Consider the following 27,040-nt stretch of genomic DNA (forward strand, 5'->3'; position numbering starts at 1 on the left):
CAAGAAATTATATCAGAAAAACCCACACTGGTCAACCACGGAAGAGAGAGCACTCACCTCCTGTCAGGCCTGGGAGTGCCGGTGTCCTGTGTCCTGTAAGGTAAATCACATTCCAATTACCCTACAGTAGTAAGAATCCCAACACCCCAAAAGCAGTATGTTGTCAGCGTTCCCTTTCTCTTCTCAAGAGCCCCAAGTCATGAGGCACAAGCTTCAATCTCTGTGTCTGTCCCAATAAGATCATTTACAGAGCAGAGCACCACAGAGCAAAGCTTTGTTTCAAACGTTGCATGTGCGTCGTCGCTACAGAGACTTAAGGAACAAAAATAGCTGTGAGGCCTGTATCATGGCTGCTGAGACAGATGAGACCACTCTTACCCTAAAAAGCCTGATTATGAGACCGCAACTGCTCGTCTTAAAACAAAAATCCAATGCTAAAGTATTTTTTTGGAGTGACAATTCACCCCAGCACATTAATTGATATTTAAGAGTTATTTACACTATTTAAAAATTTGTGGTCTGTAAGATTCTTTTTATCTTATGCTCAGCAGGGCAACATTTATTTTATCAAAAATACAGTACATATTGTGTATTATCTCTTATATCTTCAGTGTCACATGATCCTTCAGAAATCATTTTAATATGCTGATTTCCTGCTCAAGGAACATTTCCTATTATTATCAATAGGGATGCACGATACAATACTGGTATCGGTATCAAGCCCGATACTGAGCTCCTGTACTCAGACTCATTCTCGTTAAAATGCCCCGATACCAAACACCAAACACCGATACCACACAACATGTGACAAGTGCATAATCAGGCAAAGAAACACTGACAACAGACAACAGAATGGAGTCATTAGAGATTAAGGATGTCCACAAAGTATATGCATGTAATTAATATAATGTTAAACATTCAGTATTAATGCGTGTATAGCTGCTGCGGACTTGTCAAGTTAAGAGCCCTTGACATCACTGGAAAGTTTGTAGTTCGGTCAGATATGTCAAAAACATGCAAGTAAAGCAATGCACAAGTTATTTAATGGTAGAGAGATAGAGAGCGAGAGAGAGAGAGAGAGAGCGTGTACTTCTGTTGCGAGATCTTTATTGATATTCGCTCACTTAGCACACGCATCATTTGGATTAAAACAAATTCATAAATATAAAACAAAATTTATAAGGGCATCCATTATAAACAATTTATTTTAAACCTTAAGCAAACACAACTTTATGGCGAATACGTGCGCAAATACGCGCGTGCGTTGCACGTTTGCTTGCATCATGAGTGTTTCCGCATTACATGAGTCGCTTTGGATTATAGCCCAAATCGCAGCATGTTTCAGATGAAAAACGTGACTTATTAAAAAAAAACGTGACTTATACAGAAAATATCACAGTTAGGAGATTTATAAAGTGGTTCTCTGCATTATTACAACAAAATGCGTGATTACAGTACTGAGCTGCTGCAGTGGAGCAGCTTTTAATGCTATTAAATTAAAGATGATGTAGGCTACCATAGAACAAAAATAAATAAATAAATAAATGAACAGTGAAAGTAACAAAAACTTGTAAAATTGTAATGGGCATAATTAAGTGTAAAAATAATAAATAAAATAGTCAAACCAAAAATGATTCAAACCAGATATACCAGACCAGATATAATTTTTTATATTTTTTTAAACTAGTGGGTGTAGGACACTATAGTTTATTTATGTAAGTGAGGACAGCAAAATAAAAGTAAACTGTGACAAATTACACCCAAAAATTCTTTGTACAGTGGACTACCAGTAAAATTGTTAATTTGGGACCAAAAATGATAAGTTCAGGTTTGCATGAACCTGGCTGACAGCATGCCCAGGAGACTACAGGCTGTCATTTAGGTTAAGGGTGGCCCGACAAAGTATTGACAGTTGTGTAAATATTGTCATACTAACAGCTGACTGAATAATTTACGCTAGATTTTAATCGATTACATACTTTTCTATTAAAGTTATCTGACATTATCAAGCTGAATTTGTTCTGACACAGTTTAACTCTTTAAGTTCTTGTCATATTTTAATACCATTTTTCTATACCGAACAAACTGTGATAATGTGAGAAATGTTGTCTGATAATGTGAGAAAAGGTATCTGAATAAATTTTGGTTTGACTGTATCTGCTTGATAAATGAAGTTAACCAACTAACACTATATACATTCCTGTACCCAATATTTTACAAATTTACTGGTAAATTTAATTAATCTGTATTGGTACTCGGGATCGGCAAGTACCAAAAATAAAAGTATCGGTATCGGGTGAGTCCTGCAGAAAGTGATAATCCCTAATTATCAATGTTGGAAACTGACATTTCTTTTCAAATGAACATTTTTTAACATCATAAATGTCTTTACTGTCATTTTTGATCAATTTAATGCGTCCTTGCAGAATAGAAGTATTAATTTTCAGATTAAAAAACCTAATGCTTGAATGGCAGTGTGGATCAGACTCAAACTTCAATAATTGCATTATTTTGAAATATTTAGAAATTCATTCAGTATGAAATGTCAGATTATAATCTCATTCAGGATGCAAATTATATTCATCATAAATCTGGATCGTGCGCAGTGTGAAAAAGTGATTTTGTTAATATAAGCCTGGATGGTGTTCCCTTGACTCACTTGTCTGTCTCAGCTTCCTCCTCCTGTAGATGTTCCAGTGTTCCAACGTTGAAGTCAAAGTGAGTGTTTGAAGAGGACGATTCTTGCGAATCTCCTGGGACGACACCGTCTCCAAGTCTGGGTAGTGCAGAAGAGGGAAGTCCACCTAATCCACAGGCAGAGAGAGACACAACGTGTCAGAAAATGAAAAGCTATTGAAATATGTGCTGAATAGAAGATGCTTCATAGGAACAGACAATCTGAAACTGACCTTTGACACTGAAAGTTGAAACAAAAACAAAAAAGCTGTACAATTATGAACACAAAGAATGAACTCTCCCATTGAAGCACATAAAAATCTCTAAACTTGGGCACAATTTGACCCTCTACAATTATAAAACAAAAGTAAAAAGTAAAACAGTCCCATTTTCTGAAAAAGGTTAGTCAGCTGATTTTGAGCCATGACCTTGATTATCAAGAGAACACTGACAGACCACTGACAGAGCTCAGACAAAGTAAACAAATAAAAAAAAACTAAAAACCTGGGGCTGTATTACAGAAATAACTTAAATCAGAATCCTATCTTATCTGTTTAGTAACCATGGTAATTTTATTTGGAATCTAGACCTTTTTCAAATCTTGAGTCAAAAATAAGGTTCTAATTTTTGTCACAGCTGCTGGAAAATATGTGGAAATTTGGAGAAAAGGAGAGGAGACAAACAGGAATCAATAAGGGCAGATAACACTGAGAAGGACAATGACTGGAGGAAAAAAACTAAGAGAAAGATTGAAGACATTAAAGAAAACAGTAACACTTTACAATAAGGTCCCATTAATTAACATTAGTTAATGCCATATTTATTTTTATTTAAATACAGCATTATTCATAAAGAGATAGTTTACCCAAAAATTAAAATTCTTTCACTAATTTCTCACCCTCACGTCGTTCCAAACACGTAAACAATGCTCTTGCATTGCCGTCTATGCAGGGTCAGAAATCTCTCGGATTTCATCAAAAATATCTTAATTTGTGTTCTGAAGATGAGCTAAGGTCTTACGGGTTTGGAATGACATGAGCAAAGACACTTGGCAGCAATGGTTTGCGAGGCGTCTCTCACCTGTTTCAGACTCTCGGCTGATGCCGTCTGTGCCCTGTGCTGCAGGAGCGCTGTAAGGGGGTGATGTGACCAGGGCAGTGGTGCCATCTGAGCCCTCGCTGGATTGACTGCCCCGAATGGGAGGAGACGACCCGTCTGCCTGCTCTCCAGTGCCCAATGGCAGCTGAGGCTTTGACGGACGCTGCCTCGGCTCCAAAGCCCTGCTGACTGCAGGGCAAGAGAGAACAGAACTAGTGTCAGGGCCCGATAATGTGGATGTAGAGAGTTGGGAGAGAATATGTGACCCTGGACAACAAAACCAGTCTTAAAGGGGTCATCGGATGCCCATTTTACACAAGCTGATATGATTCTTTAGGGTCTTAATGAAAAGTCTATAATATACTTTGGTTAAAAATTCTCAATAGTTGTGTAAAACAACACCCTTTTTACATTGTCAAATGAGCTCTGCAAAAATCATCCCATTTTGAGGGATTGTTCCTTTAAATGCAAATGAGCTCTACTCGCCCGCCCCTCTCTTCTCTCTGTGGAGTGACGAGCCTGTTTACTTTAGCTGCATTTAGCCGCTAAACTTGCTAACTAGCACGTTATTCGGAAAGGCAATCACAAAGATTCTTAAAAAAAAAAACAACCTTACACTCACTTCTGCTATAAGTGAAGCTGGATCACAAATGATTCATGCTAAAATTGACTGATATATGTAGATTGGGAGCTGAATTCCCTTCACAAACAAATGTAATTCACTGCATCTTCAGCGGAGTAAACGACGACCACTATGTTCATTATTACATCCAGCAACACAACACCTCAATCGCTCAATCGGAGATATTCTTGTCTAACTTACATCCCTGCTCTGGCATCCAAACAATGGAGGTCTCTTACAGCTGATCTGAGGTAAGACGCTCATGTCAATCGACTATGGTGGGAGCAGCCTCTGTTGGTGTTTAATTTAATTAGTTTTATTGTATTTGTGCTATTGCTTATAATTTGTTTCAAATGTATAAAATGGTCACAAACAGGGAACTAAAATAAACCCAAGGAACTAAACTATGCCACACAAAGATTTTTTCCTAACAGAAACTGAAACTTTTTTTACTGAGAAATGAACTATTTTTTTTCCCTTTTCATTTACATCCATTTACTTATAACCGTTCACAAAACATTTCTCAAGGTTTGAGACATATCATTTAATTAATTAACTTTAAATACCATTTCACCTAAATCCTAGAATTAAACGGGCCTCTCTTTTTTTTTGCTAAGACTTATAAAACTATATGTAAACAACCTCAGTTATGATTGGCTGACATTTACACTACTAACTGCATAACTACATAAAACTACATCTATGCTGGAATCCAGTGGTACTCAAGGCCAGACTATTTAGAAAATCATATAAATGAAAAATTAACTAAAACATTTTCTTTCATGCCAACTCTCTGAAGATTTTAGCATGGCAATGGATATGACAAGGTTAATGTATTTGGTCTTGAACAGATCTTGTGGTTGTTGTAGATTATTGCTGCTGCAAAGCAAGTAAAGGAACTTGCTACTGCCAATATATACACCAGCATGATGCTGTGAGTATTTAAGACATACTGCTGCTGCACAAATAGCATAGAAAATAACCCGTAGCAGATCTATGCAGGTGGAGCTGGGGATGTGGAAGGTTGCAGCATAACTCTAAAAGCATTCTGCAAAATGCTCTAGTGAATGCTAACCAGCCATTTAAATGTAAAGCACCAAGCTCATTGGCTGTGTATGCTTAGAGTGTAGAGTTTCACTTGGGATAAACACAGAGACAAAATAATCAAGTTTTCTTTTGCCCCCCCTCAATAACAATTGTTTTTATTGAAGAACATACAGAATCAGAATCTTGTAACTTCTGAAATCACAATTATTTCAAATATAATTTTGTTATATTTGGGCTTTTGAGTCAAAAATGTTGAGAACCACTAGTTTAGTGTTAGTGAAATGAACCATCAACTTACGTGCTGAAGCGTCATTCCTGCTCGGCCGTCTCTGAGGAAAGACACTAGGAAATCGTTTCTTTGATTTCTCCTCGCTTCCATCTTTCTCAAGCTTTATAGTTTTCTGTTTAGGGAACACAGGGACACTGGTTTGGTTTCATGGTGTCATTTGGAGACTAAATAAATATGTTTTCTGAGAGTTTGTACCTTTATCTTAGGGAAGAGATTCATTAGCTTGGGCTTGTGCTCGAGCCCTCGAGACTCCTTCACTTTTACACCGAGCTGCTTCATATACGACACTATCACAAACTGCATGGTGCTACTGTGAAACAGAATGACAGTATGAGAAAAAAAAATAATAATAATACTTGGAACTTGTTCACATCCCTAACTCCAAGCAAAGCTTTCACATTATATATGTATACATATCCAGGTGTTGATGACTCAGCCAAATCCTGATGTTTTTTATTATAATTCACTATTGTAGTTTAAAATGGTCTACACTGAGAAATCATTATCCATTGTGATTTATTATTATTTCCAGCAGGGGGAGCAAGAGCCCGGTTCAGTCCATGCGGAAATACTTTACAGTGTGCAGAAAATTATTCTGACAGCTAGGACCCCAGCCGAAGAACTTACAAAGCTGTTCTCACAAACACTTACAAGCCGAACAGATGACTTGTACAATGTGTAACCGCAGTAAGTGCCAGAGCAGAAATAGCCCTCACAAGCTCCTGTCAGAGGCTTCATGAGGCTCCACTCTCTTGCATGCCATCTGGGCGGACACACAGCGCCTCAGTCCCTGCTGCTGCCGCCCATATGGGCTCCTGACCGATCATATGCTGCAACTACACACCACTCACAAGACTGCAGCAAAAACTGGGAGGAAAACTACGTTTCCTGCCGGATTTTACCTTTCAAGATGTACCTTTCCATACTCAAAGATTTTGTTTTACTACTTTCTAAAGTGATGTTAAACTCTACCGTTTTACTAAATTTAGTTTCAATCTATGAGGACACTGGACAGTGTTTCAGGGGTTAATATGGGGTGACGCAATATGTCGTTTATGGAAGGAGAGGACATGAGAATTCCCCTTACCACTTATCTTCCTCTGTGGCCTGTGACGTCAATCTGAAATAAAACATAAGTTGCAGTTTACTGAAGTGTAAAAGACACACAACTTTCAGTGTGTTTTACTTCTCATTTGAATAGTGTAATGTGTACATATTATCTACCCATTTTGGTTTAAACCTAAAGATTTTATCATAATAATCAATGCTATAATATTAATCTAAGTTTATTCTGAGTGTTATCTTTGGGTAAAATGGGAACCTGTTGTGTAAATAATGACTAACAATGAATAAATGCCAATGTCTTACGTAAACCTTGTTACCATTATCCTTTTTCTAAAAAAAAAATATTATATAAACCATTGAATACAGTCAAAATGACATCATTATCCATTGAGGAAGTGAACACAGCTAAGAAAAGTAAATGCTTCCTGTTTTTTTCCCCACTTTATTCTAATGTTTGTTATATTTGTCATTTGGGATTTTTTTTGTATTAAAATGAATATACAATGCTTACACCAGCAGTTAGCATTATTTTTTCCCATAACCTTTCTGAAGGCATATACAGTTCTGATAAGTTTGCATACTGGTCTCTTGCAAATATATACACCTCTTGCAAAATGTATGTACTCCTTAAAAATGTTACACATTTATATTAAAAATGTATATAAAAGAAGAGGACCCAGAACAGAGCCCTGTGGGACACCCTGAGTTTGGGGAGTAGTGCAAGATTTTAAGTCATGGACAGCAATTAAGTGCTGTCTATCAGTGAGATTTTAACCATGAAAGCCCATAAAGCTATAAGATATACTGATGTTTGCACATCTCAATGCACTTCCATCTTTTAATAAAATTAATGCTTTGAAATACATTTAAATTCTAAATTTAAAAATACATCTACATTTATATTTATTTGGTTCATGTTTATAATATATAGTCTCAAATTTGCCACAAAGATGGCGTTCATATTGGTCTGGTTATGGAATACTAGTAGTACAAAGACGCAAGTGTTGCGGTAAGTTGAAAACAGAGATGGCATGGGCTTGAAAGAAAAGGAAGAATCTTTTAGGTAGGCTCTTCTGAATAGTACTAGGGTCCTATGAAATCCATTTCATTTTTTCCCCAAATTCTGCTTTATTTTTTATTTTTCTGGATTCCATTTTTTACCCGTTTTAATTTTCTGAATTTCCTTTTTTCTGTTTTAATTTTTCTGAATTTCCTTTTTTTTCTGTTTTAATTTTTCTGGACTTGATTTTAATGATTCAATTACATTTTATTAATTAAAAAGCATTTTTAATTAGTTAAAACCATAAAACTTATACACTTTAACATCAATTTATTAACAGTTTAACAAAAAAATTGATGTTTAAGGCCCTATTAAAACATTTTAATTTGTTCTTAGCTTATGTTTTATGGTTACCAAGTTCTGTTTTAGCATGTCTATTTATTTGAATCCATAAAAACAACTTAATCTGTTAACATTTATTTTTACAATAGACAACTTTTTTTGTTTAATTCTGTGTTTAAAATTTTCTGGTTATCAAATGAAGACCTAAAACATACATTTTTAATTAATGAAAATTAAACTTTATTTTTAAAAAAACTACTGCTAAAATTAAAACATGAAAGAAATATTGTGTGATTATTCCCTAAAATCAGAAGTTTTAATAATTTTAGTAGTATGTGCGCTTTAGTATGTGTATAGTAAACAAAACCATGCGTCTGCGTCATTCACTCATAAAGAGACAAGGAGAACATGCAGGATTCAGTCTTTTTGTGGCTTAATATTCATAGACACTAGTACATATCGCAATTTGATTTAAATGATTAGTTCACATCCAGAACAAAAATTTACAGATAGTTTACCTACCCCCTTGTCATGTCTTTCTTTTTTCAGCTGTAAGAGAAACATTTCAGGATTTGTCTCCATATAGTGGACTTCTATGGTGCCCACGAGTTTGAATTTCCAAAATGCAGTTTAAATGCAGCTTCAAAGGGCTCTTAAATGATCCCAGCTTAGGAAGAAGCGTCTTATCTAGCGAAACGATTGGTTATTTTATATAAAAAAAATACGATTTATATACTCCCATCTCATTTTCTCCTCCAACCTCAAAATCGTCCTATATCGCTGCAGAAGTACCAACCTAGTGTTACAAAAAAGGTAACACAGCGATGTAGTGCGATTTTGAAGTTGGAGGAGAAAATAAGATGGGAGTTTTTCCAACATACCCTAACTGTCTTGAACGGGAGTACGCATGTGCATCGCAGAGACAGACAAGATGAGCATTTGAAGTTAAAAAGTATATAAATTGTAATTTTTTTTCAGAAAATAACCGATCATTTTGCTAGATAAGACCCTTCTTCCTTGACTGGGATCATTCAGAGCCCTTTGAAGCTGCACTGAAACTGCAGTTTGGAAGTTCAAAATTGCGAGCACCATAGAAGTCCACTATATAGAAAACACTCCTGAAATGTTTGCCTCAAGAAACATAATTTCTTTACGACGGAAGAAAAAAAAGACGTGAACATCTTGGATGACAAGGGGGTGAGTAAATTACTAATAAATTCTTGTCCTGGAAGTGAACTAATCCTTTAAGTTTTGATTAATTCATCCAAACTTTCCGCTTTAAACAGTAAAATCCATTTTTATGACTGGATTCCGGGATTCCGTCTACGTTTTCCGCATTCTTTCCGCAACTTTTTATGATGTTTTTTTTTTAAAAACATATTAACATATTCTAAACATATAAAAAATTCCGCAAGGGCTTTGTAAACTTAGAATAATAGAGTTATGTAAATCGCTGTTATCTGTAGTTTGCGTAACTGTTATACGCAGAGAGAGAACAAAGAAAAAAGGAGGAGAACAAAAAACCTATAAAGAGAACAAGTGGCCTCGTATGTCAGCATGGACATGTGCACTTACAGTACATCCTCTATCTTAGAGATAATGTGCTCTGCACAGGATCGCTCTTTTTCCAGAGCCACACGATCTCTCATTCTCTCTGTATCCAGACGGGCCAGCTCTGCTTCAGCCAGGGTCAGACCCATACTGCGCTTGTGCCTGAAGCAGGAAAATAATACATTTGAACATACTAAAGAAGATGGTTTTGAATGACACTTGTGCTGATACATCTGAGTTGTAGAGTGTATGGAAGTGTTTATTTGATTTTTTGTTTATTAGATGAATGCATTTCACCTAAAGTCTTCTAGGTTCTTCTGGATGTCAGGTAGAAGTGTGTCCTGCAGCTGCTGCACATACTGTCGGTGGACGTCCTCTGAGATGGGCTCCGGCCTCTTCCGTTCTGCATTAATTGAGTGTGCAGTCCGTTCTGCATTCACGCAAACACATATAAGTCATGCAAAATGGCACTGTAGAGTCACTAAAATGAGATGGGTGTTAAAAGAATACTGATGCATTAATTGGTACCATTTACAAAATATCAGACAGTTTTAGCTGATATTTTAATATTAAGCCCTAGTATTTAGATGTTTGAACTTACCCAGGTCAGCAATGATGGATTCGGGTACTGTTACTTTCAAGCTCTGTTTAAAAACAAAATACAACTCTTAATCGGATACCACATCATCTATGACAAGCTAAACAAGTTGAGACTGTTTTAAGGCTCCTCACAGCTGTTTTGTCTATGAAGAAGGTATCCATGAGGAATCGTCGTGTCTCTTTGGAGCTGGTCTGTTTGTAAAATTCGGCATAGAGGTAGCACAGCTGCGGAGCGAACAGGGAAACGAGTGACTCATCTGATCTGAGACCAAACTATAAGCATGCAAGAGCGAGTCATAGGGCATGGAAAGCAATTCATAAACATTGTTTTAGATGCCTGGAAATTCCAGGTTTGGGGGTAAGAGGGGTAATCGATCTCACCAGCGGCGCAGGGTCAAACTGAGAGACCACATGATGGATGAAAGCTGCCAGGTGAGCAGGCCGAGATTTCAGGAGGTCTATGCTCTGAAAACAGCTACACTGGCCATTCATCTAGAGACGGAGAGAGTTCATTTATACATTAATATGCACTACCAGTCAAAAGTATTTTTTTATGTTTCATAAGCCCACATTTAAGTTTAGAGTGAAATCATAAAGTTGAATACACCTCCAGTCAAAGGCTTTTTGAACAACAAGATTTTTTTATGTTTTTTACAGAAGTCTCTTCTGCTCACCAAGCCTGCATTTATTTGATCTAAAATTTTGAAATAACTGTTTTTTTTATTTGAAAATATTTTAAAATGTAATTCATTCATGTGATTTCAAAGCTGAATTTTTAGCATCATTACTCCAGTGTCACATGATCCTTCAGAAACCATTCTAATATTCTGATTTGCTGCTCAAAAAGAAATTGACTCTAATCTTTTGAATGGTATAGTATATAATTTTACAAAAGCTTGTCATTTCAGATAAATGCTGATCTTAGGATCTGTCTATTCATCAAGGAATTCTGAAAAAAAAAAAAAACTGTTTTAAATATTGATAATAATAATAATAAATGTTTTTTGAACAGCAAATCAGCATATTAGAATTATTTCTGAAGGATCATGTGACACAGAGGACTGGAGCAATGACGCTGAAAAATTTAGAATTGATCACAGGAATAAATTATATCTTAAAATATATTCACATAGAAAACAGTTATTTTAAATTGTAAAATATTTCGAAATTGTACTGTTTTTGCTGTACTTTGGCTCAAATAAATGCAGGCTTGGTGAGCAGAAGAGACATTATAAATCTTACTGTTCAAAAACTTTTGACTGGTAGTGTATTCAACTTTTATGATTTCACAATAAACTTAAATGTGGGCTTATGAATGTAAATGTGGAAAAGCTTGGAGTAGAGCCTGCGAGTACAAAAATCAAAAGGCAGAAATAAATGTGACCATGGACTACAAAACCAGTCTTAAAGGGGTCATCGGATGCCCATTTTACACAAGTTGATATGATTCTTCAGGGTCTTAATGAAAAGTCTCTAATATACTTTGGTTAAAAATTCTCAATGGTAGTGTAAAACAACACCCTTTTTACCTTGTCAAAATGAGCTTTGCTCGCCCACACCGACAGGCATCTGAGAATGGCTTGATTTGAAAAAGGGGATATTATTTTTACAGATTAATTAAAAAACACTCTATGGATTTTTTCATTATAGGGTAGATGTGTACATCCACTGCCATAACACATTAATGTTCAAACAGCATCTAAAAGTAAACTTTGCATCCAATGACTCCTTTAAGTAGCATGGGGATATTTGTAACAACAGCCAAAAATACATTGTATGGGTCAAAATTATCGACTTTTTCTTTTATGCCAAAAATCATTAGGATATTAAGTGAAGATCATGTTCCATGAAGATATTTTGTACATTTCCTACTATAAATATATCAAAACTTATTTTTTGATTAGTAATACACATTGCTAAGAACTTCATTTGGACAACTTTATAGGTGATTTTCTCAATATTTAGATTTTTTTTTAGACCCTCAGATTCCAGATTTTCAAATAGTTGTATCTCGGCCAAATATTGTCCTATCCTAACAAACATACATCAGTGGAAAGCTGATTTATTCTCAATTAAAAAAAAACTGACCCTTATGACTGGTTTTGTGGTTTATGGTCACTAATGTACGGACTACAACCAAGCTGTAGTCACCCCCTTTGTGTACCTGTTCCTGCTCTGTGTCAAAGTCTTCGTCCTCAGCACCAATGATGTGTGCTACCGGACGAGAGGAAGGGCTCCCCACACTCGACTGAGAATCCTAAATGAGAAACATTCAAATCATACACAGCACTGACAAACTACAAATGCAGACACAAGATCAGAGTGGTCACTCACAAGGTCAGGTGTGTCTTCGGCGTCCGGTGAAGGACAGGAGTTGAGGCTGTCTCGGGGTGTGGTCTTTGGGCTGTGGCAGGGGGTCTCTCTTTGGCATGGGCTCTCTGGGACAGGACTGGGAGTGACCTGCATGGATCAATTCATAGCAAATGTAAACTACACAGAGGAACCTCAAATCAAACGTGTGAAATGTGGAAGGTGAGGCTGCTGGGGAGCAGCTGGGATTTTAGGAGGTGTACTGACAGGGGTTGTGGTATTGTTGGTCCACGGTGGCTCCATTCCAGCATCGCCCTGCCAGGAAGGAGGCCGATACGAATCTCCCCCTCCATCCTCCTGCTCTCCTTCTCCTGGCCTTGGAGATAAGGAGCCATCCTACAATGAAGGCAAACCAACATTTATTAGGACTGTGACATCATGACATTCATTTATGCTCCACTAGTGATACTGAATAGAACGGCAGAAATAACGACTGTTAGTGAAGCCCACAGAGGTCAGGCATTAGTATCTGCCTAGTTTTGTTGATGATGTAACCTAATGCAAAAACTTCATGCAACTTTCCTCAAAAAAGTTTTCACGAGCAAAAACACAATGTAATGTTTAAAATATAGCACAATATCAACTTCTTATTTACTGATCTGTTGTATAAAATCAAATTTACACTTGTGATAGATCGGGACAAAATCAGCATTGGTGTCATATTGCTCTTGCTGCATGTGTGATAGCATGTGATACATGATATACATAAATACGAGACAAAACACATGGTCAGGGGCAATTTTTTGCACCAATATCTTGAATTTTAAGGCATAACTGCATTCATGAAGCTGTTGCCCCGCATCATATTTGTCAACAGTCACCTGTATGAAATATAAGATGACGTACCGGTCTGGGGGCGGGGCCAGCACGTTAATTGCGTTAAAATATTTCAATTGCGTAATTTTTTCATAACTAATCAAGTAAGTTAATATGTTAAATTGACAGCCATAGTATTTACATACACAATACAGGCACATATGTAAACACAGACTTTTATTTTGGATGCAAATATTTATATATTATACATAATTAAATATAATTAGTGACGCGATCCGAAGTGCTTCCCAAATTGCTGCCAAACTGGTAAAGGTGGCAACAGAATGATGTGATGGATCATCAAACAGATGAAATCCATCAATACCCCCGAAACCAGTAAATAAAGACAACAGTAGAATGAAACATGACATTATTTTGCATAAAAAATGGATGATAAAGGTGAACGAACTGACCTTACCGCACCTGTATGCAAGCATTGGGAAGTTCGGATCATTTTACAGACTCGGACCTTTGAGTCTCGTTCAGCAAAATTAATGAATCTTTTGAGTCATTTTGTTCATTTCAGCAAAATATAATTAAAATGTTACGTGTTACTTCCCTAACACATCTACTGCTTACACAAACATTGATCACACTACAAACAAGACAAAACTATAATGCTATAAGAAACAAAAAATATTAATTCATTGTTTACCTGAGTCTTTAGTCTATGATTAGCTCACCTCACATCTGACAAGTCTTCGGGTTCCAGTCGTTCGTTCATCACGTGACAGCCCCATAAGATGAACGAACGGCTCGAAAAACCCTGAAGACTCGAAACAGGTGAACTAATTCCAGTACAGAACCTAATAGAATGTTGCGCATGCACGACTGAACGAATCACTCGACTCAATCGACGACTCGTTCTTCCCAAGTCACATTAAAGATTCATTCAAAATGAACGAATCGTTCAAGAACGACCCATCACCAATTCATAGCATCGTGGACGCACATCCCAGAGCCTATGCTACACAAGCTTTTGAGCTTAAAAAAATTATACAGTTTTATTTATTTATTTGTTTTTTGTTGAAAAAGATTGTTTCGCTAGATAAGACCCTTCTCCCTCGGCTGGGATCCTTAGAGCCCTTTGAAGCTGCATTTAAACTTAAACATTTTGGAAGTTCAAAATCAGGGCACCAGTGAAGTCCATTATATGGAGAAAAATCCTAAAATGCTTTCCTCAAAAACCATAATTTCTTTACGACTGAAGAAAGAAAGACATAAACATCTTGGATGACAAGGGGGTGAGTAAATTATTAGTAAATTGTTGTTCTGGAAGTGGACTTCTCCTTTATCAGTATTACAACACTAAATAATTATTTATAAATGACAAATGAACTAATAGTATGTTAACAATACTTACTAAATAGTTTTCAATTCACTTATCTTTTGAGGCTGGTTATTTGTCACCTATGGTATCGATTTAGTATCGATACCGAGGTATTAGATTCTGGTATCGTACCAAAGCCAAAATTATGGTATCGAGCCATCCCAATATAATTATACATAATTACATTAAAAAGGTATATTTCATCTTAAAATTATTTATATGGTGAAAGGATAAGAAATGCTGTGTTAGACTTCATCTCGAGCTGTGAGGTTTCTCTGAATAACAGTGCATGTACATTTGGCTAATGAAAGCTCTGTAATATACAAAACGGTGTTTTATTGTGTATGAACTGAATTTAAGGAATGCACAATTGGATAGTTCACTTCCAGAACAAAAATGTACAGATAATTTACTCACCCTCTCGTCATCCAAGATGTTTATGTCTTTTTTTTTCAGTCAATAAGAACTTCAATGGTGCCTCCAAGTTTGAACTTCCAAAATGTAGTTTAAATGCAGCTTCAAAGGGCTCTGAATCCCAGCCAAGGAAGAAGGGTCTTATCTAGCAAACCGATCACTTATTTTCAAAACAAATTGACAATTTATATACTTTTTAATCTCAGACGCTCGTCTTGTCTATTCTCAGCGAAGCGCATGCATAGTCTGTGATAGCGTCCAAAACCACACTTTGCCAGGGGTGTTTCCAAACGTTTGGAGGGCAGTGTATGTCGGAAAAACTCCCATTTTGTTTTCTCCTCCAACTTCAATATTGTCGTACATCGCTACAGAAGTATCAACCCAGTGTTTAAGAAGATCAAACACCCTTTACAAAAAAAAAAGGTAAAACAGCAAATGCAGGGTGATTTTGGAAGTTGGAGAAGAAAACGAGATAGGAGTTTTTCGACATATCCTAACTGTACTGACCCGGATTACCTGGAGTATGCATGCGCACCACAGAGAACAGACAAGACAAGCGTTTGTGGTTAAAATTACATAAATCGTCGATTTGTAAAATTACATAAATTGTCGATTTGTTTATTAAAATAACCATTAAATTGAACCATTGAAGTCCACTATATGGAAAAAATATTCAAAAAAACAATTTCTTTATGACTGAAGAAAAAAAGGCATGAGCATCTTGGATTACAAAGGGGTGAGTAAATTATCTGTAACTTTTTGTCCTGAAAGTGAACTTCTCCTTTAAGCACATTTAAACCCAATTCATTACTGTAATGCAAAACTTTTGTTTTATAATGTCCAGACAATTATTTTATTAACATGACATTAACATCCTTAAATAGAAATGCTTTTTTATTATAGTTAAGTAAGTAGTAACGCATTACAGTATTCCTCTTTTTCACATTTTAGAAGTGAGAATTCCTCTGAATCACAGACAGCCTGTGTGTGGGTTTGTGTGTATGTGTGTGTGAGAGAGAGAGAGTATGTACCTGTCCAGTCCCAGTGGGCTTGCTAAGCTGCTCCTGGTTCTGTGGAATGTGCTTCTTGGTGTCCTGGATTTCCTTCAGTAGTTTAGGTGTAGGGTTCCTGCTCTGCTCCTCCGTCATGGCCTGTAATTTATCAAACATCACAGCGGCTCTGATCATTCCCACATCTCTTGACAGAGGATGTGAGATTGAAGGCTTAGAGAGTGCTGTCACAACATCACGTGGTTGATACAAGTAAGTGTATGAGTGCAATGACAGTCCTAATCACACATGAGTCAGTTTATAAGAATAGCTTCACTTCTGCAAATTAAGCCAAATCTTTCCTATGGCTTTAAACTGAATGTGTACTAGTTACAGCACGCATTTACACATACTAACAGGTTGCAGGATGCATGCTGCATTTATAAGCAGCTCTGCATGGCAACAGCATTTCAAGTAGGGTTTCAGTTCTCAAAACCTTTTAGAAAATATGGCAAAAAAGCATAGCAACTTAATCAACACCAAAGTTTATTTTTAAATAGACTGAGGCAATGACAATTTTGCCAGTAACTCTAGTAAATTACATTTCATTTGTAGTTCATTTGCAATTTAAAACCTCAAATATGAACGGCAGTGTACAATTTAAACTGTTATGAAAGGAAATACTCATTGTAGTAACCTAGAAATCACTTTTGTATAGAGCCATAGCCCTCTTGCGTGTCCAAAACACTGCCTGTCTGAAAGCATGTGACTGCTGTTGCTGTTTTGCTGTTGTGACGCTTCAAACTCAACCAGCGAAACACATAATGGATTACTGTAGTAAAAGGCATGTAGTGCTATGAAAGACTGAGTGAGGAGAGAAAGAAAGCAGATGATATGGGGCTGATGGAGATCAAGGCTGTTTATCAGTGATCTGAGCTCTTACCCATACAGGCAGAGGGGTCGGTTTGCGCTCCGAGGGGCTGGGGGAGGAAGACGAGCGGTCTGGACCGATGGGCCCCGGGGAGTGAGGGGAGGTGAAGGAGAAGAGAGGCCCCTCCTCCCCCTCGCCATCTGAGAGCGGGATCTGAGGCAGGCCCGGCGGTCTCCCCAGCACTGTTAGGGCCACGTAGGAGCCCGCTGTACAGAAACAGACACAAACACACCAACAACTGTGCAGTATTGTTCATTTTAAATTACAATAACGTAGTAGACTTGGTCAAAAGACATGTGCTACTTACATTTTATTAGCTTTACAACTTCTACATGGTTTGAATGTGTAACTAATGTCCCATTGACCTGCATGAAAAAAAAACACATTAAACACACTGATTAATTTCATAGATACTTAAATCAGAATGCAACATTAGTCTTTAGTTTGAGCTGTATTCAGAATTTTTTTAATCTAAAATTTTTACTTAAAAGTTGCCTCAGAATATTAAGAACAATGTTGCTCAAAGTTACTCTATTTTTGCACCAACAATGAAAAAGTGCTAAAAAATACTATTTATTTAACTGTTTTCAGTGTTATTTTAGTTTCATTGAGACACTATAGTTTTTCTACTTTAATACGTCAACCCCGGTTTCACAGACAAGGCTTAAGTCAAGTCCTAGGCTAAAATGCAAGTCTGAGCTATTTCAACTGAAAGAAGCTTGCACTGACTGATCTTAAAATGTTTATAAAAATTACTTTAATGTCCTTATTGAACTATGATTTAATCATTTTTTTAGTCTAAGCCCTGTCTCTGAAACCAGCCCTAAATGAGTCTTTATGTTTGCATTTTGCAAGTTTATTTTAATTCTTGGTACCATGTTAGTAATTTCTATTTTCCGTTATTTTAGTAGAAGGAAAACAATTAATCTAAAATTTAATTTAATTATAATAAAATGTAATTAAATTTATATTTTATATATATTTCTATGTAAGTACTGGTGCTTCTGATTGGGCTGAGGCTGGTATTTTAGCGAGTTTGAAGAAAAAGTATTTGATGGACGTATAAAATATGTATTTATTTATTTATTTTGGTTAATGGTTTTAGTTTCACACAACTATAATAAATCTGGATGGTTAATGAGTTATGTAACTGTAATGTAATTGTATGTAAATGTAATGGCATTTAATATTTGAATACTCATTAATACAATTTTTCAGCATTAAACGGGTCAAAAGCAGTGCTGGGCAACGATTAATGGCATCCAAAATAAAAGTTTGTGTTTATATAATATATGTGTGTGTACTGTGTGTATACATACATATTTGTTTACATATTTACAGGTATTTACATATTTATATTCATATAATTTATATAATATTTAAATATTTAATACATAAACATAACATATTTTTCGTAATATATTTACATGCATGTTTGTGTATTTATATACATCATAATAAATATACACAGTACACACACATATATTTCTAATGTTTATTTTTAAAGTAAATGCTTTTCGTTTTAACTTTCTATTCATCAGCGAATCCTGACAAACGCTGCACAATATTTTTCCACAAAATATTAAGAAGCACAACTGTTTTCATCATTGATAATACCAAGAAATGTTTCTTGAACACTAAATTAGTATATTATAATGATTTCTGAAAATTCAGCTTTATCATCACAAGCAGAAACTACATTTTAAAATGTATTAAAACAGAAAACATTAAAAGGAAAAATTATTTCACAATATTACTGTTTTCATTATATTTTTGAGCAAATAATTGCAGCTTAGACAAGCATAAAAGTCTTAAAAAACATAAAGAATCGTACCAAACTTTTGAATGGTAGTGCACATCACATGATAATTATGATTTCCAAACTCATAATTATGACCAGACAAATATGTAGAGCTCAAATTGTCCATTCAGCCAGCAGGTGGCAGAGCAAAGCACCAGAGACATCCTGCCAACATCAGGTGAGACTGTCTGGAGAGACTGTGTATTGTAGCCTCAGGACTTAAAGGCACAAGCCCCAGTAACAGTTTCTGGGGTTGATCAGACACATTGTGCTCACTTTGAACTAAATCTCAACAATTTATATTAAAATCTACTTCTCTGATTGATAAATCTAAACTTGATCATGCTGGAGCCCCTGATGATCATCACCTTTATGATCCGGTCACCCGTCTGAACACCAGCTCGCATGGCAGCTCCATCTACATGCAAAACAAGAGAAAGAGAATAAAAAAAATGCTATGGCAGCATCTGATATCATCAATGTGCTATGGTAGCGGCACAGTATAGTGTAAGGACGATCACAAGTAGCTTGAATACACATTTTAACTGCCTCGCTGTAGTAACGGGAAAAGCAACTATGTATTTAGCACTGTTAGTGTCGTAATTATACAGTACTGTGGTGTTACACAACCAGATAATTATCCATGCCTTGATGGTTAAAGGAGACAAGTGTGTGTTCAGCTCACTCGTGAAACTGTTCTGCATGTGCATGTTATGGAGGGCAAAACAAGAACAATGAACAACATGGATTTGCGTCTTTCTTACCCTCTTTCACAAGCTGTACAAACACAGGGTTATCGCCGCTCACTGTCAGCCCAAAGCCATTCTCATCTTTCTGGATGATAACACAACGCTGCACAAGCCCTGAGAGACACACAGAGAGGGAGAGAGGGGGATAAAGCAATGGAAAGATATGGAGGGTGCATGAGAGAGGATGAGGACTTGGTAAGTAGCACTCAAGGAGCCGGATAAAGAAAAGTGTGTTATTCCTGGTCACATACAGTGTACTGGTTGCGTGGATGTAAAACCGGATCAAACGGCTGAGAGACAGTAGATAAACACCAAAAATGATTTCTTAAAAGGCCTGGAGCATGCCAGATGCACTCAGTCATGAAAGAGCTTTAGAAACAACATAAACAACAAAAACCTGTTTCCTTTCTGGCATGCTTGTGACTTTACACGAAGTCCATGTGAGAAAATGTAAGAAAGCTACTCAAACGTACACTACTGTTCAAAAGTTTGGGGTCAGTAAAGTACAAAAAACAAATAAATCAAATAAATGTAACAATTATCATAAGATAGTTCTTTTAAATTGTAATAATATCCACAATATTATTATTTTACTTGTTTTCTTATCACATAAATGTGGCCTAGATGAGCATTAAATACAGACCACAGACTTTTGAACAGCAGTGTACATGTGAAAAACTAAATCTCATTTCGCAATATAAATATGCTTAAATAGAAATTAGAAAGATTTTAGTATATATATCAGTCAATATATCCTGGCCTATAGGTTAAAAAAAAATAATAATAATAATAAAAATAATCATCAATACTTTTTATTAGCAATAGTTGAAAAATAAGAGGGCTTGATGTCATCAGCCAAAAAAAGAAAGATGTTTTTAGAATTGGATCTGTTATTACAGTATAATGAAAGAATATAGCTGCAAGCAGCGATTACCAGTTGTTCAAGTGCTTTGGGCATTTAAGCATATAAGGAAAAAGACATTAAATATTATTTAGCAAGGCTGTACCCACCAAAAACAATGATTTCAAAAGCATTCTTGGCAAATCCAGGTCATTTACCATAGAAATACAGCATTTTAAAGTGCTTTTCAACTGTTATAGCGCCAGCTGTGGTCTGATCCCCTTAAATCTTTGCATGCTTGTTTAGAATCAACCTGTCGCATGTGCTCAGCAAGTTTCGTGAAGTTTTGAGTTTTCCTTTAGGTTTTATAGGATTTTGGGTGAATTTTCTAAACAACCCCATAACAGCTTCCCAAAGGGTTAATTTTTTTTTTCAATCTATTATTGTTTTTTTCCAGATGGAGTGAAAAAGCTAGGACTAGTTCACAAAAGTAGGTTTTGCACATCTTTTCAATCATTTAACAAACGATATGATTGTCAGCAGTGGCTCTAGAGGCAAAGTTGTCTGGAATGAGGAGTTCTATTGTATGATACGAATATTGGGCCTCATTCATAAAACTTGCGTAAATATATGACTAAATTCTGAGTAATTTGCGTGTAAAACAGACCTTCCCAAAAACTCTCGTCCGGACTCACAAATGCTTCGTAAATGTCCGATTTGATAGTTAAACGTGTAATGAATTCCAATCATTCGTAAATAGGGCGCTCGTGCCTATGAATTACAGCTACGCAAATTGCGTGTCCAGTACTCCAGTATATTGCATAAATGCAAAAAAGACTAATAGACCATATGCCTAACAATAAATATTCAATAACATGTATCCACCAAGGAGTTTTTAGCCAGCTGAAAAAAAAATGTCAGGCGCTCTTCTTAAAATGACCAGCCGGTGGCGCTTGAAAACGCCTTGGTGACAGCGTTTTTCCAGCTGAGCCACTTTAGTTGCTACTATTTGTAATAGGCTATGCACGGCGGCAACGTATTAGTAGTATCTCATTTTAAAGAATTTTACTTAATATAAAAAGCAGTAACCAGTAATATTTACTTCTTCATTGCTGTAGGCAGTCGATGTACAAGTAGGATGGTTGGTCGGTATTTGTCCCGCCCATCCTGTATTTACTGCTGGGTAAACAGTGACAGTGACGAGCACTGTGTTTTACAGTTATCAACACAGCTACCAAAAAAAAAAAAGAAAAAAGAAAAAAAGGGGGCAAGGGCAAATGAACTTGTAATTATTAAGGCAGTGCATCAAAATTCTGTCATCAGTTTGCCAAAAAGAACACAGAATTTTTTATGTACCATTTACATGTGGTAGAGAGCAGGTGTACATTTTGTTCGTACCAACTAACATCTTGAAAATATTAACATTTTCATGAATTAGAAAAGTTACGTCAGAACGGCTTCACGAATGATTTCCACAAAAATTCATTCTGCTCCTGTTTCATGAATGAGGCCAATTGTGCGTATGTGCAAAAAAACGTAGACGGAGAATCATTTACGCCCATGAAAAATGCGACATCACTCCCCAGTGGGCAATTTCTTTCAAATTTCTCTTATACCTTTGAAGCCGTGACGTGCAGTACTGAGCGCACGTCTCAGAACGCTGACTGTTTCTATAGCAATCGGGACTTCTAACGGCAGCTGCAGTGACGTGCTGACTTTACTAATCGATGATTGGCTCTTTTATTAAGAAGGCGGGGCTTCGCGGCCATAATGAGCATTGCATCTTTCCCAATTCATAACTATACGAGTGACAAGTCTTGGGTATTCTATAGTCTTTGTTATAGCCATTTTTATGTTTTTCACTCTTATAGCGCCACCAAGTGGTCAAGCTTTTCCCTGTTACCTCAGATTCCCTCAGACCTCTTACATACATTTGGCAGAGATAACATTCTGTTCAGGAGTTACAGACATTTTACTAAAAGCGGTCCTGCCCCTTTCAAATGTTTTGCCACTCCTTTGTGACGATGAGTCAAAAAGTTTTTGATAATTACTGATATTCACTCTCCAGAGAATCTTTCTGCACTGGTTTGGTTCCGATCAGACGAAAAACATAGGACTAGTTTGCAAAAGTAATTTTTTTTTCAAAAAATGTGAAATACCTGATGTGAAAAGTGAAAACCAATAATTACAAACGCACCTTTTTTTTTTTTTTTTTTTTTTTTTTTTTTTTTTTTTTTTAGGAATTTTGATTTTAAGATGACTGTAAAGTGCAAAATCCTTACTATACTATAAACAGTATATACTTGCATTAGACATTTTGTACAGAACATAAACTAATTAATACCCTGCAATCAATCAGGCATATGTGTCACATAAGAATAAATCCCTCAACTTTGAGCACTGAAGTATTAAAGAAGAAAAAAGTAATTAAAAATGCACATTTAAAATAATAAAATCATTGTCCTCACAAATAAATCAATCATATTATAGCTGGAAGGAGCTGTCGAGATATAAAACACTTGTGTACCAAGTATACAAATTAAGATTTATTCAGTACAGATAATTTCTTTTCCATCTTTTTAAAATCTGAATCTTTTTGCGTTTAAGCAAACCGTCATTCAGGACCTGCCAATGCAAATGTGTACCACAAAAGCATTTTACACCTCTGCAGACTGGTGTCTGTTAACAGTTATTACATGGACACTGCTTGTGTGAAGAGTGGACGTGTTAAAAACAAAAACACGTCAGACAAGTATCTTACCAGACTGGATTGGTCTGCAATGTGTTTCTATGAAACGCTTTCGTGTAGCTCGTAAGTCATTTATGTGTGATGGCTACAAAAGTGCATCTACGTCCATTTGTGCTACTAACACAAAAACACACACCCTCACACATTCACAAACACTCTGGCTGAGTGTATTAGACTTCACAGACTGATGTACTCCCAATTTGTGACAACTACACTCAATAAAACAGGACCAGACGATCTGCCTTTGGAACTGTATTACTTTATGGATGTGACATCTGGCCTGGATGAACTCAATGGATGAGTCTTTTGAACCTCCTGGAAGCTGCTGGAATGATTACTCCTTGTTCTCATGTACCATTGCGAAGTCCAATTCATGAGAATCACTCATTAGAAATATTATTTGTGACCCTGGACCACAAAACCAGTCTTAAGTTGCTGGGGTATATTTGTAGCAATAGCCAAAAATACATTGTGTGGGTCAAAATTATTGATTTTTATATTATGCCAAAGATCATTAGGAAATTAAGTAAAGATCATGTTCCATGAAGATATTTTGTAAATTACCTACTGTAAATATATACTTAATCCTTGATTAGTAATACATTGCTAAGAGCTAATATGGACAACTTTAAAGGCGATTTTCTCAATATTTAGATTTGTTTGCACCCTCAGATTCCATATATTCACATAGTTGTATCTCTGCCAAATATTGTCCTATCCTAACAAACCATACATCAATGGAAAGCTTATTTATCAGCTTTCAGATGATCTATTAGTCTCAATTTTGAAAAATTGACCCTTATGGCTGGTTTTGTGGTCCAGGGTCACATTTCAGACCAGTAGTATTCAGTGCAAATATATGTTTCAGCTTGAGGCTATCATCCTAAATGTGGTTTTGTCAAACGAATACAGAAAGTAATACGTGTTGCCCACGTAAGTAATTCAGGCAGCATTTTGTAACGCATATTGTAACAGCTAGTGTGAGGAAAATTTGTGTCATATTTCAAATTAAATTATGGATATTTATTGTGCAGAAGCCAAAAGCAATGATTACAATCTGGAAAATATTATCATCAATAATATAAAAATAAATGCTCATTGGTCTCTGAAATTTTTCATGGACTTTTAAAGTAGCATATACAATCTTGTGTAAAATTAAGTACTGTCAAAAATAAAAGTGTTTGTGTGTGTATGTATGTATGTATGTATGTATGTATATATATATATATATATATTCATAATTATATTTGATTTATATTATTGTATATATATTTCTATTATGTAAACAATCTTTTATTTTGAATGCGATTAATTGTGATTTGACAGTACTAGTAAAATGTAAAATTTACAATACCATTCAAGATGTAAATTATTATTTTATTCAGCACGGATGCATTGAACTAATCAAAAATGACAGTAATAACTTAGAAAAAATAATTTCAAATAAATGCTGCTCTTTTGAAAGTTCAATTTCTATTCAAAGAAAAAAAAAACAGGTCACAACTGTTTCTACATAGTTAATAATAAATGTTTCTTAAGCATATTAAATGATTTTATTTTAGTCATTTTATTATATGTGATATATTATTATGTGATATGTATAATTTATCATTTTGAATATATATCTTTTTATGTACATGTAATCTGAGTTTGTTCTAAATTGTAACCTAAATTTATAAAACGTTAAATGGACAATGAATAAACTTAAATCAATAAATCCTGATTTTGCACGAAAATGCTCACACAGCACAAAAGTAACATTCATGGAGGAGAGTCCATGTTATAAAACTAGTACGCTGGTGCTTGTCAAACTATTGTATGAAAACAGTGTATGTATAATTCTTAATTAACTTGGGCTGGGTGCACTTGGTCAACTAACCACAAAGAATTGACTACATAAAATGTTTTAAGCATCTGTTCATTCATTCTGTTCACTTACATCAAACAGATGGCTGTAAAATAAGATTAAAAGCAAACTAAAGGCATAAACTCAAAACAGAATTGATGAAAAGAGTCAGGCAGAAGTGAGCTACAGTAAAAAGCTAGAAAAAGACTACTGCAGAAAGTTGAAGGTGTGTGAGGACAAGGCACATGTCTTCATGTGAATCCATTTCCATCAAGGTACAGCGTATAGCCCGACACCAAGACATGCTAAGAAATTGGTGTAGGATGAGTGGCAGGCAAGAAAGAAAACGAATGAGGCTCACACAAACACAAATACACACAAACCACAGCAAATCCCCAGAGTAGCGGCAGTGACCCAGTGACTCTTACCGCAGGACTCTGGCCTTCCGTCGGCTACTACACTTTGAACAGGCAGTTCTGACAGCAAAACATGCAGCGCACACACATACACATACAAACAGCAAAAAACAGCAAGAGAAAGAACACGCTTATGAGAAAACACACTAAAGAGAGAAAAAGTAACTGATATTTAGGCTCATATGGAAGTAATATGCGGAATTCTGCCGAATTAATCTAATTTGACAGGAAAAAAGGGTAAAAAAAAAAAAAAAAAAAAAAAAAAAAAAAAAAAAAAATATATATATATATATATATATATATATATATATATATATAAACGAATTAAAATAAATAATACTAAAATGCTAAAATAATATAACATTATTTCCTAAACTTAACATCATTTGAGTTTACAATATCAGTCACACCTTTACCAAATTTGAGACAATTTATCCATGACCAACACACAGCGCTTCCTTTTTCTCCCGAATCAATTTATAAAACGATGACTCAGACACATCTGAGACACACCCTGTATATCCTCCTTGATGACTCAGCTAGATCCCTTACTAAAATAAACCGCCATCCTCAAATGAGATTTCCCTCTCTGATGGCCGCACAGCTGTGCGTCTCTGCGGCAGGAAGAGAGAGCGAGGGATTACAGCCCTGTGACAACATCCGGAGCTTGTGATGAGATGGGCCTCCCACATAATGGTATAACCAGGCCGCTAAAACGAGTCCAAAGCGCTGGGAATGAAGGAGTTAAACTTCCATGCTGCATGGCAACATGGGCTCTGGTGTGCTTGATTTGATCACTTCAGTCATGTCTGGTTAATCCCAGGAAAGACTATAAATGAGTCATGACTTTAAATCCAGGTTTGAAACACAGATGTGTGAAATGAGTTCACTTCAGTATATGAAGGCCTTATTTTCACTGCTACATTATGTTAAAATGAAATTATACATTCCCATGGAGCTTTTTTCACCAAGTGTGAACATTCGCACTGTGACAGAGTCAACTTGTTTTTCTCAGGTGAGCCAGTTATTTTAATTGTGTCTGGAATAAGCATTTAACACTGCTGTTTGATAAAATAAAATAAAATTATTATTATTGGCACCCATAACTTAATATTTGGTAGCACCCCCTTTAGAAAAAAGGGGGACCACTCTTCTTTTACAAACTGCTCCAGGTCATTCAGATTTGATTTGCTCAGTGTGACACATAACACAAAGGTTGCAAGTGTGATTACTATATTGCCCACAACTGTTACTTCCTACAGGTGTGTCTAAATACAAATTACAGGAGCATCACATGCTTGAAAAGCAGTTATTTCTTACAATTTTGACAAGGTGCCAATAATTTTTTCCAGTCCATTTTTGAGTTCTGAGTGAAATTATCAAGTTTGACTTTTCTTCTCTGTTTCTCTGCAGTGCAGACAAAAACAATAATCATGTGAATACCAAAACATTTGCAATTGGAACAATTTTCTGAGAGCAGTGTTGCATTTCTGACAGA

General features: G+C 35.8%; 1 protein-coding gene across 7 annotated transcripts in view; it reads right to left on the reverse strand.

The window, feature by feature from the left end:
- The window catches only part of arhgef12b (Rho guanine nucleotide exchange factor (GEF) 12b), a 98,572-nt gene that overhangs the window by 21,237 nt on the left and 50,295 nt on the right, over positions 1-27,040 (reverse strand). For all 7 annotated transcript variants that reach the window (XM_051109352.1, XM_051109351.1, XM_051109354.1 and 4 more), the window contains 19 exons: positions 19,706-19,804; positions 19,310-19,359; positions 17,448-17,505; positions 17,153-17,346; positions 16,252-16,371; positions 12,868-12,996; positions 12,625-12,750; positions 12,455-12,547; positions 10,672-10,782; positions 10,423-10,515; positions 10,292-10,334; positions 9,988-10,120; positions 9,715-9,852; positions 6,820-6,852; positions 5,928-6,042; positions 5,742-5,844; positions 3,757-3,963; positions 2,660-2,804; positions 58-93 (listed from right to left, as the gene is read on the reverse strand). In XM_051109352.1, the coding sequence (XP_050965309.1) occupies positions 58-93; positions 2,660-2,804; positions 3,757-3,963; positions 5,742-5,844; positions 5,928-6,042; positions 6,820-6,852; positions 9,715-9,852; positions 9,988-10,120; positions 10,292-10,334; positions 10,423-10,515; positions 10,672-10,782; positions 12,455-12,547; positions 12,625-12,750; positions 12,868-12,996; positions 16,252-16,371; positions 17,153-17,346; positions 17,448-17,505; positions 19,310-19,359; positions 19,706-19,804 (2,026 nt within the window). The remainder of the gene's footprint in view (positions 1-57; positions 94-2,659; positions 2,805-3,756; positions 3,964-5,741; positions 5,845-5,927; positions 6,043-6,819; positions 6,853-9,714; positions 9,853-9,987; positions 10,121-10,291; positions 10,335-10,422; positions 10,516-10,671; positions 10,783-12,454; positions 12,548-12,624; positions 12,751-12,867; positions 12,997-16,251; positions 16,372-17,152; positions 17,347-17,447; positions 17,506-19,309; positions 19,360-19,705; positions 19,805-27,040) is intronic.

The sequence above is a fragment of the Labeo rohita genome, chromosome 5 (assembly GCF_022985175.1).
Source record: "Labeo rohita strain BAU-BD-2019 chromosome 5, IGBB_LRoh.1.0, whole genome shotgun sequence".
NCBI lineage: Eukaryota > Metazoa > Chordata > Actinopteri > Cypriniformes > Cyprinidae > Labeo > Labeo rohita.